This window comes from Elephantulus edwardii, unplaced genomic scaffold, assembly GCF_000299155.1.
Source record: "Elephantulus edwardii isolate Elephantulus edwardi_28Jun2011 unplaced genomic scaffold, EleEdw1.0 scaffold00208, whole genome shotgun sequence".
In the NCBI taxonomy this organism is placed as follows: Eukaryota; Metazoa; Chordata; class Mammalia; order Macroscelidea; family Macroscelididae; genus Elephantulus; species Elephantulus edwardii.
The window spans coordinates 4,628,108-4,639,271 of record NW_006399958.1 but is presented as its reverse complement, the minus strand read 5'-3'; the positions used below and the strand labels follow the sequence as shown (position 1 = coordinate 4,639,271).

Genomic DNA, 11,164 nt, shown 5'->3' with positions numbered 1-11,164 from the left:
AAAAAAAGATATATGATTAGGTATTATTGTCATGACAGGAGTCCAGAATGAAGGCTACATAGTAGAGTGGACTTGGGGGGAGGGAGTGTATAAAAATGAAAGAATTTTTCTTTTACTTTTCAAAGAGAAGAGCGAATTGGGGGGAGGGGATAGGCAGGGAGAAAAATGCAACGATGGAAACCCTAAGTCTGTAAACTTTCATTAAAATTAATAAAAAAATCTTGCTGAAGATTATGCAAAAATGACTGTAATAGTTCATCAACAGAGAAATGCTAGAAATAACTTTTATATGAAATGGAGTTTCAAAATCCTTGTCTCCTAGGAAAAAGTTGGTTTCACCCTCTCCAAGTCAGATTTATTTTTATTTGTTCTCATGGCTGCCAATGCTATGTTCAATATTCTTCTCCAGCCTCATAGCTCAAAGGTATTAATTATTCTTCTGTTATCCCTAGTCATTATCCAGCTCTCTGATGCATGGCATGTAACTGCAAAGACCATGACTTGGATCAGGTAAGCCTTAGTCTTGAGACTAAGGTGTGCCTGAGATTGGCCACGATAAAGAATACGAGAAGAATGTCTATTTGTGCTTAACTGACTCTGCAAAGGCTTTTGACTGTGCAGATCACAACAAATTGTGGTTAACCTTGAGATCAATCACCTTAAGGGGAAAGAATAATGGCTTTGCCAGGATGCTTACAGAGGTAATGTCTGTGCCCCATGCAAAGAGCATGGAAACAACCATATTTGCATACACACAATAAAGAAGACAAACTATTGTTGCAGTGAAACAGGATAACCTCAAACTCACCATTCAGTGGACTTCAACTTGGATACATAGAGGGGATGAGTAGAATTGTTTGATAAGGTGTAATCTTCACTGAAGCCAACTGCCACACAAAGGAATTGTTTGTTGTTGTTGTTGTTGTTATGTGCTTGCTACTCATAGCGACCTTATGTACAACAGCCCTAACCTCTGCTCTGTGCTGTGCCAATCACACTGTTTCTAACAAACCCAGCCCAATTACACCAGTCACTGAATCAATCCACCTCATAGAGGGTCTTTCCCTCCTGCGCTGTCCCTCCACCCTCCCAAGCATGATGTCCCTCTCCAAGGACTGGTCTCTTCATACAACATGTCCAAAGTATGTTAGACGGAGCCTCAGAATCCTTGCCTCCAAGGAGCTGCCTGGTTTAATCCTTTCTAGGATGAATCTGTTTGTTTTCCTGGCAGTCCATGGTATTCTCAATACTCTTCTCCAGCACCACAGCTCAAAGGCATCAATTCTCCTTCTGTCCTCCCTAGTCACTGTCCAACTCTCTGATGCATAAAAGTGACTGCAAACACCAAGGCCTTTATCAGACTCACCTTAGTCTCCAGAGTGACACCATTGCTCTTCAGTACCCTGGAGAGGTCCCTAACAGCAGACTTTTCCATCGCAATACATTTTTTTATTTCCTGGCTGCTGGTGCCAAAAGTGTTGACCGTGGAGCCAAGCAAACTAAAGTTGTTAACAATCTCAATCTCTTCATCGTCTGTCCTGATGCTACCAATTGGTCCAGTGGTAAGAATCTGTCTTCTTGACATCGAGCCTCAATCCATACTGAAGGCTGCAGTTCTTGACCCTCTGCAACCATTTTTATTCTCAACACAGGGAGGATGTTGGAGGGTCACAAATGTACTAGTAGGGTTTACTGTAAGCAAAACAAAACATGCCTTTTCTATGGCTCTGAAAACTTCCTAGGAATAACAGTTCTCCATGTCAGAATCCCTCACCATTGACATAACTGGGAAAGTTCATATTACTTTTTTACTTAGTTTACAGTAGGATAACCCGGGGGAAGAAAACAATTAATGCTTTTGTGTTCCTATTGAGTTCTACAGAGGTAACTTTTGGTTGCTGTGAAGCTGAACACTGTGACACTGATGTGTCAAACTCATTAATGGTTACCCATGGTGGACAGTGTTTGGTGGAGCTCCCCAATTAAAACAAGCTTGGAGGCAGGAGTGGCATCCACTTCCTTAAACAGCTTGCCTCGGGACACCCTACGAATGTGGAGAAAAGCATGAAAGTCACACAAGTGTTGAGGACTTTCGTTCATAGGGTCGCTATGAGTCGCCTATGACTCGATGATACTTAACAAACAACAAAAACAAGTTGTTTAAAGAATTACTGTTCTCAGTATTACCCTAGGAACAGTACAGGAAAACATAACTCAATGATACTTAACAAACAACAAAAACAAGTTGTTTAAAGAATTACTGTTCTCAATATTACCCTAGGAACAGTACAGGAAAACAGATAGTTTGCTGTTTAACCCAGTATAGCCTGGAAAAGAGGCAGAAGGCTGCTAGAAGGCTGTGAACTACTGAGGTCTAAATAAAGTAGGGCTACCTGTGGCTTCAGCAGCCCCAGACATAGTATTACTGATACAGAAAATACAGCTGACTGAAGGAGAATGGTATTCAGTGATAGATCTTCCAAATGCTTTTTCTCCATTTCAGTCTCATGAAAGAAAGAGGTAGAGTTTCGTTTGCATGGGGAGGACTGCAGATTACCTTTACAATCTTACCACAGGGTTATATAGTCTTGCCACAGATGGAAGGGTTAATTTTTGAAATTATGACCTAGTAGAGCTGATTAAGTATTTGCGACTATGTTGACCTGAGATGTATTTTAAATAGTTTGCTATTAATCTTATCAGAATAAATTATAAAGACTTTCCAATCACTTGCTATGCATCTGAGAGGTAGATAATGATAATGAAACTGATGTCTTTAAACTCTGGTGTTGGAAAAGAGAACTGAGTATTTGTTTAAAGAACAAATAGGTATGTCTTGGAGAAAGTACAACCAGAGTGCTCATTGGAGGAAAAGATGACAGATCTTTGTCTCATGTATTTCATATTATGTTTCAAGGAGAGGCCACCCCTTGGAGAGGGACATCATGCTGGAGGGATGGTGAAGGAGAGGAAGACCGTCAGCCAAATGGAGTGACACAGTGATTGCAGCAATGGGCTGTGAGGATGGGTTGAGAACTCTTATTCATAAGATTGCTATGGGTTGGACTTCACTCAATATAACCTAACAACAACTCTAACTCTCACCTAACAGAATCAAGTACAAAAGAATTATAAGAGCAGAACTTCTCAGACAGACCAAAAGACTCTCTGAAATATTGCTTCATCTATGCCTCTGCAATATACTGAGCTAAACAATGTATGGTAAACTGATTTTTGCTTAATCTTTAGTTAATATTTTTATTTATTTTTTTTATTTTTGTGCATGTACCGTCAAATCAGATCTGACTGGTACAAGAGGAAATTATCCCTCCTTCTCCAGCAGAGCACCTGGTGGATTTGAACCATGTACCTTTGGGATTTCAGTACAGCTTCTTGCCACTAGGCCATCAGAGCTCACCTGGTTAATATTTTTGAGCATATAGATCTATTCTCCATGGCCCATATCCCTCCAATTCCATATTGCACCATCTTGGTAATCCTCTCTAGTTGTTTTTATTTTATTTTTTTTTTAGGTTGGTTGTTTTAAATTTTATTTTAATAATTTTAATGAATATTTACAGAGATTTTGGATTTCCATTCATTCATTGTTGCACTTTTCTCTCTGCCTAGCTGTCTCCCCTGCTTCCCCCACCCCAGTTTGCTCCATTCTTTGAAAAAGTTAAAGAAAAATTATTTCTTTGGTATACAATAATCCTCTCCACTTAACTATTCTAGTTAACAATGACATTTTCCATTTTAAAACTTCATAGTTTTAGGGGAGCTCTGGTGGCCTAGTGGCAAGAAACTGCACTGTAATCCCAGAGGCGCATGGTTTGAATCCACCAGATGCTCTGCTGAAGAAGGAGGGACAATCTCCTCCTGTACCAGTCATTTCCGATTTGATGGTACACACACAAAAAAATAATAAAAATTTTAAAAATTTTTAAAAAACCCTTCAAAGCTTTCGCTGTGAAATTTGAAATTTATACTCTTCTGAATTAATACAATATTTACATGCATAGTATTTTACATAGATATCAGCTTAAAAATTCATTACTTTATTGGTACACGTTAAGAGTGTAGGGAGGAAGTCCACAAAAGGATCACCCCCATCAACCAATCAACCACACAAAACCAATTCCCAACTTGTGCTGAGATTTCCAAATTCTGCTGCTGAATTGTACATTCTTTAGGATTCTCTGTATTGTATTTGTTACCTCCAGAGGGTACAAATCTAGCAGAAGGCTATCCAACAATGATGTTCTTACTAGTTGTTAACCTACTGATGTTTACTGAGGCCAGAGATGCCAATGCAGACAATATATTACTAGGACATTGCTCCAGTTAACTCTGTGGATAAAATATAGAAACAGAGACAAAAGTCTGTTCACTTTCCTGACAGCCATATGACGTTTCATCTTTATGAGATCTTCCCCGGACAATAATCTCTTCCTACATATTGAAGATTATCTGATATTCACTTCACTGAAAGTATTCTTTTTAATGTGTGTGTGCCATCAAATTGGATCTCACTGATACAGGAGGAGATTGTCTCTCCTTCTCCAGCAGAGCATCTGGTGGATTCGAACTGCAGGTACTCTGGTATTGCAGTGCAGCTTCTTGCCACTAGGCCACCAAAGCTCTCTACTGAAAGGTTTCTTACCCCATGAATTTTCCAACATCTACATAAGATCTTCCACATTCACTACATGAACAGGAAGTCTTTCCTGTAACAATTCTTGGAAGTGGTAAGAAGCTTGACTATGGTTGATGTCTTTGCCAAACTGAATGCCAAGATTTGGCTTCTCTCCAGTATGAGTCTGCTGAAGAAAAAAGAGGTTTGCCTTTTTGATGTACTTTTTAGCACACTGCTCGCTTACATACGGTTTTACTCCTGTATGAGTTTGCTTGTGAATGCTGAGACTTCCCTTCTCAATGAAACTTTCCCCACACTCCATGCAAGCATAGGGTTTCGCTTCAGAATGTGTTCGTTTGTGTTTACAAAGGTTTGTCTTCTGGATGAAGCCTTTACCACACTCATCACATTTATAGGGTTTCTCCCCTGTATGAGTTCGCTGATGGATAGTGAGCAGACTCTTCTTCCTGTAGCTTTTTCCACACTCCTGGCACATATAAGGTCTCTCCCCAGTATGTGTTCGCTGGTGAACGGTGAGCCCTGTCTTCTGTTTGAAGCCTTTACCACATTCACCACAATGATAGGGCGTCTCCCCAGTGTGAGTTCGCCGATGGAGAGTGAGGTCATTCTTCCTGATGAAGTTTTTCCCACACTCCCCACATACATAGGGTTTCTCTCCAGTGTGAGTTCGCTCGTGGATAGTGAGATCTTTCTTCCTGATGAAGCCTTTCCCACATTCCGTGCAGACATAGGGTTTTTCGCCAGTATGCGTTCGCTGATGAATGGTGAACTCTGCCTTCTGGATGAAACCTTTCCCACATTCGCTACACTGATAGGGTTTCTCCACAGTGTGAGTTCGCTGGTGGATGTTGAGATCTTTCTTCCTAATGAAGCCTTTCCCACACTCACTGCACACATAGGGTTTCTCTCCCGTATGGGTCCGTTGGTGATAAGTGAGTTCTGACTTCTGGATGAAGGCTTTGCCACACTCACCACATTTAAAGGGTTTTTCCCCAGTGTGAGTTCGCTGATGGACCATCAGGTCATTTTTCCTGGTGAATCCTTTACCACATTCACATTTATAGGGTTTTTCCCCAGTGTGAGTTCGCTGATGGACAGTGAGGTCATTCTTCTTGATGAAATCTTTCCCACACTCTCCGCATACAAAGGGTTTCTCTCCGGTATGAGTTCGTTGATGAACAATGAGCCCTGCCTTATGTTTCAAGCCTTTCCCGCATTCCCCACATTTAAAAGGTTTCTCGCCAGTGTGAGTTCGCTGATGGAGAGTGAGCTCATTCTTGGTGATGAAACCTTTTCCACACTCCCCGCACACGTAGGGTTTCTCGCCAGTATGGGTTCGCTGATGAACCACGAGTGCTGTCTTCTGCGTGAATCCTTTTCCACATTCAACACACTGGTAGGGTTTCTCTCCAGTGTGAATACGCTGGTGGATAGTGAGGTAATGATTCCTGATGAATCCTTTTCCACAATCCCTGCACACATAGGGCCTCTCTCCAGTATGAGTTCGCTGATGAACAGTGAGATGTAACTTCTGGGTATAACCTTTCCCGCAGTCACTGCACACATACGGTTTTGCCACTGTGTCAGTTTTCTGACTCCGATGGAGTTCAGTCTCAGTGCTCGTGGATTTCTGACTCTCAGAGGAAGCAATTTCTGGACAAAATTGTTCACGATCAACATGGAACACGTTTTTCTCATCTCCATTAAGCTCAGAGTCCTTCATTTGATTGTATCTACTCTGGTGGACTATTGGTAAAGTTAAACTTGATTTCATAATTTTTTCAGGTAGTTCAAATAGACCATGGTTTTCCATGAAATGCAAATGAGCTTTGTGCTTACGATCTGTATTTTCCAAAGTATGAAGGTTCCTGCAGTGTTCTAGTCTGCGTAGTTGTTCTTTAAACAAGAGCCCAAGCAGATGATCATCAGCTTTCTGGACTTCTGTGAAAGAAGAGAATAATGAATCTTTCTTTCATCTAAATATGGAATGGAGGCATTTCAAAAAGTAAAAATAAATTACTGACATACTTTGGATTTTCACAACTCGACGGCACTGAACACAGAGAGAGACCAGTTGGCCTAGTGGACTGAAAGTGATGCTACCAAACCAAAGGTGGGTGACTCTAATCCGCGGCCTTAAGGCCTGTTTTAAATTGTTGTTGGTCAAATATTCTTCTGGGTCGTATAGCCCTGGTGTGTCCCCTTGCCGAACAGAGGTAACTTGTGGTCGCTGTGAAGCTGAACCCCGTGACACTGATGTGTCAAATGCCATAACGGTTCCCCACGGTGGAGAGTGTTTGGTGGAGCTCCCCGATTAAAACAAGCTTGGAAGCAGGAGTGGCATCCACTTCCATAAAGAGATTCCCTCCAGAAACCCTATGAACCGGGAGAAAGGATGAAAGTCACACACACAAGTGTTGAGGACTTTTGTTCATAGGGTCGTGATGAGTTGCTTATGACTTGACGGCAATCAACAACAACAACAACATTTGTATACGAGTGTAAATAAAATATCAGACTTATCTTACAACTAGGCCACCAGAGTTCCCTAGAGGGACCTGACTGGTGTGTGAAAGAACACTGGCATAGTTTCAGGAATTACAGCACTACTCAAGCTACCACATTACAGCAAACAGACAGATGTGTGGTGGTTGGTTTGAAGGTCTGTTGTTACATGCCCTGAAATGACTGTGACTCTCAACACTATGAGCAACAGTTCAGAACCTTTCCCTCTCCTGTCCTCGCCTCATAATTTTAGACATGCCCAAATCCATTCTTACAGTGACTGTGCCACTCTATCTTCTTAATAGTGGATGTTGTTGTTAAGTGCCGTCGAGTCGCAGGTGATTCATAGTGACCCTATGAACGAAAGTCCTGGACACCTCCTGTATACCTTTCATCTTTATTATGGAAGTGGATGCCACTCCTGCTTCTAAGCTTGTTTTAATGGGGAGCTCCACCAAACACTGTCCACCACGGGTAACCATGATCACATTTGACACATCAGGGTCACAGTGTTTGGCTTCACAGCAACCATGAGTGACCTCTGTACAGCAAGTGGACAGACCAGGATGACATGACCTAGAAGAATGTTTCATCACAAACAATTAAAGGCAGGACTGAGGGCCGCGGAGTACAGTCACCCACGTTTGGTTTGGGAACATGGCTTTCTGTTCACTAGGCCAACTGCTCTCTTTTTATATGCTGGTGGTGGTGGTATTGTTGAATGCCATCGAGTCACAGGCGACTCCTAGCGACCCTATGAATGAAATCCTGGACACGTCCTGTATAACTTTCATCCTTTCTCCAGGTTCATAGGGTTTCCAGAGGCAAGCTATTACGGAAGTGGATGCCACTCCTGCTTCTAAGCTTGTTTTAATCAGAGAGCTCCACCAAACACTGTCCACCACGGGTAACCATTCTCGCATTTGAGACATCAAGGTCACAGTGTTCAGCTTCCCAGCAACCATAAGTTACCTCTGTACAGCAAGTGGACATATAGGGTGACACGACCTAGAAGAATGTTTCACCAAAAACAATTAAAGGCAGGTCTGAGGGCCGTGGAGTAGAGTCACCCACCTTTGGTTTGGGAGCATGGCTTACTGCCTGCTAGGCCAAGTGCTCTCTCTTTCTATGCTGCTGCTGCTGCTGCTGGTGGTGGTGGTGTTTTTTTTTTTTTTTTTTTATTATTTTGTGTGCGTGTACCGTCAAATCAGATCTGACTGGTACAGGAGGATATTGCGCCTCCTTCTCCGGCAGAGCATCTGGTGGATTTGAACCGTGTTCCTCTGGGATTGCAGTGCAGCTTCTTGCCACTAGGCCACCAGAGCTCCCTGGTGGTGTTAAATGTTGATGAGTCATAGGCAACTCCTAGCAACCCTATGAATGAAAGTCCTGGAAACCTCCTGTATACCGTTTGTCCTTTGTCCAGGTTCATATGGTTTCCAGAGGCAAGCTGTTATGGAAGTGGATGCCACTCCTGCTTCCAAGCTTGTTTTAAGCAGGGAGCTTCACCAAACACTGTTCACCATGAGTAAACATTCTCAATAGATAATGAACACTGCATTGGAACAGATGAGGGGAAGAACTGCCTGAAAGGAATTATGATTAGGCATTATATGTATGAGAATAATCTGGGACAAGAGGTGCACTGCAAAGTGGCCTGGGCTGGAGGAAGAGAAAGGGGAAGGGAATAAAATGTACAACAATGAATGAATGAAAAGCCAACCTTTCTGAAAACTTTCATTTTAAAAAAAAGCATCTTTTATTGTTTGGAGCATTAAAGTACATTATTCTAGTGACATAAATAACCTTCGTGTCTTGAGTGCTTAAAAAATAAAAATCAGACCTACTGTTACTTGCACACTGATAAATACACAAAATAACAACCTCTCTAAAGTACTCAAGAGCAACGGTGTCTCTCTGGAGTCTAAGGTGCACCTGATACAGGCCATGGTCTTTGCAATCACCTGTTATTCATCAGAGAGTTGGACAATGACTAGTGAGGATAGAAGGAGAATTGATCCTTTGAGCTGTGGTGCTGGAGAAGAGTATTGAATACACCATGGACTGCTAAGAAAACAAACAGATTCATCCTGGAGAGGGTTAAGCCAGGCTACTCCTTGGAGGTAAGGGAATACACCATGGACTGCTAAGAAAACAAACAGATTCATCCTGGAGAGGGTTAAGCCAGGCTACTCCTTGGAGGTAAGGATTCTGGGGCTTCGTCTGACATACTTTGGACATGTTGTGAGGAAGGACCGGTACTTAGGGAGGGACATCATGCTTGTGAGGGTGGAGGGACGGTGCAGGAGGGGAAGGCCCTCTATGAGGTGGATTGATTCAGTGACTGGGGTAATCGGGATGGGTGTGTCAGAGACAGTGCAACTGGCACAGGATAGAGCAGAGTTTAGGGCTGTTGTACACAGGGTCACTATGAGTCACAAATGACTCGATGGCACATAAAAACAACAACAACAACAATAACAACAACAACCCAAGAAGTAACAGCACTAAGCGGAGGAATGAGGAAGGGAGGACCAGTAGGGCTGTCTGCGGGGAGTTACACGGCTAAGCTAAAGCTGACTCTTTGAGGGCACTACCTCCTCTGAAAGTGTGAGTAATTTTCTCCCGTGTGATTTACCACCTCAGAAAGCCACTGCAGGTCAGATGTGTGTCAATTCCAACTCAATAACAATGAACGTCATTGAAGAGGAACCAGATTAGATAATGTCTGATGCATGAACCCAGATTTGATGCTTTCCAGATTATGACTCATTGCTTTCGTGCTGAAACCGATTCTTATCAGACCTTTTAGTGGGCTCTCAGATGAGGTAAATCACATGGGAGGGGAGCATTTCTCTTTCTCCAGTGCAACAGCTGGTGCACTGGAATCACCTGTCTCTTACATTTCATACACATCTCCTCATGCACTAGACCACCAGTGCTTCCTGTGGAGTATATGTAACACAAGTAAGTTTACAACACACATTTATCGGAAGCTGGATGTCCTGCCAATCTTAACTGGTTCAGGATAGATCCATTTACTCCATAGAATCTTGCTGAAAGACAAGAGCTCACAGGAACAACAAACTAAATACCAAGAAGAAATACAAAAAGCTGTAGGAAAACCAAGTGTGATACCTAATACCAAAATCTCTATTTTTTTTATTATTTTATGCAAACAAAAAAGGTTTATTGGGCGAGCTCTGGTGGCCTAGTGGCAAGAAGCTGCACTGCAATCTCAGAGGTACATGGTTCAAATCCACCAGATGCTCTGCTGGAGAAGCAGGAATCATCTCCTCCTGTACCAGTCAGATCTGATTTGATGGTACACACAAAAATTAATGAAATAAAATAAAATTTGAAAAAAAGTTTTATTAGGAAATGCTGGGCAAAGGAATGCAGAGAGAGAGAAGGCAAAAATGGCCCCAAACTCATTCCAAAATCAGAACCACAGAGTGACCGTGAAGCCGAGTAAGCCCAGTGAGAGGACGCTTACTACGGGCGTCCAATGGCCAGTGACGTAGGCAACGTTCAACCTGAACTCAGTACAATGCACACGGTTCACACTCCAGGGACTCACATCACTTTTCTGATGTTACAGAAAGAAATGAACAGTCTTTCTGTGGGGTACCTGGTGGGTTCAAACTACTGATTTGGGGCTTGGAAGCCTGATGTGTAACAGGCTAAGTCACCTGAGCCCTTGGTTTACACGCAAGGAAGAGAAATCGATGGTCCTCAAGAGTGGTAGCAGGTGCTGAAGCCTTAAGACAGGAAAGGAGTTCTTTGTATAGAGAGAATGAGAAGGTGGAATTTTACAGAAAGGGAGGTGGAAAGACAGGAGGAATGGAAAGTTGTGAATCCTACAGAAAATGATGGAACTAAAAATAAAAAAGAGTCGCTATGAGTCGCCTGCAACTTGATGGCACTTAACAACAATAACATCAACAGAGAGAGAAAGAGAGAGAGAGAGATCAGCTGGCCCAGTGAAGAGAAAACAATGTG

General features: G+C 42.5%; 1 protein-coding gene and 1 pseudogene across 1 annotated transcript in view; one reads left to right on the top strand and one right to left on the bottom strand.

Moving 5' to 3' along the window:
* LOC102853270 overlaps positions 1–11,164 on the top strand; it is a 246,556-nt pseudogene that overhangs the window by 184,537 nt on the left and 50,855 nt on the right.
* Positions 4,683–11,164, bottom strand: part of LOC102848072 (zinc finger protein 615-like) — a 7,674-nt gene continuing 1,192 nt past the window's right edge. Inside the window, exon 3 of the mRNA XM_006897316.1 lies at positions 4,683–6,310. Coding sequence (XP_006897378.1) covers positions 4,683–6,310 — 1,628 coding nt within the window. The remainder of the gene's footprint in view (positions 6,311–11,164) is intronic.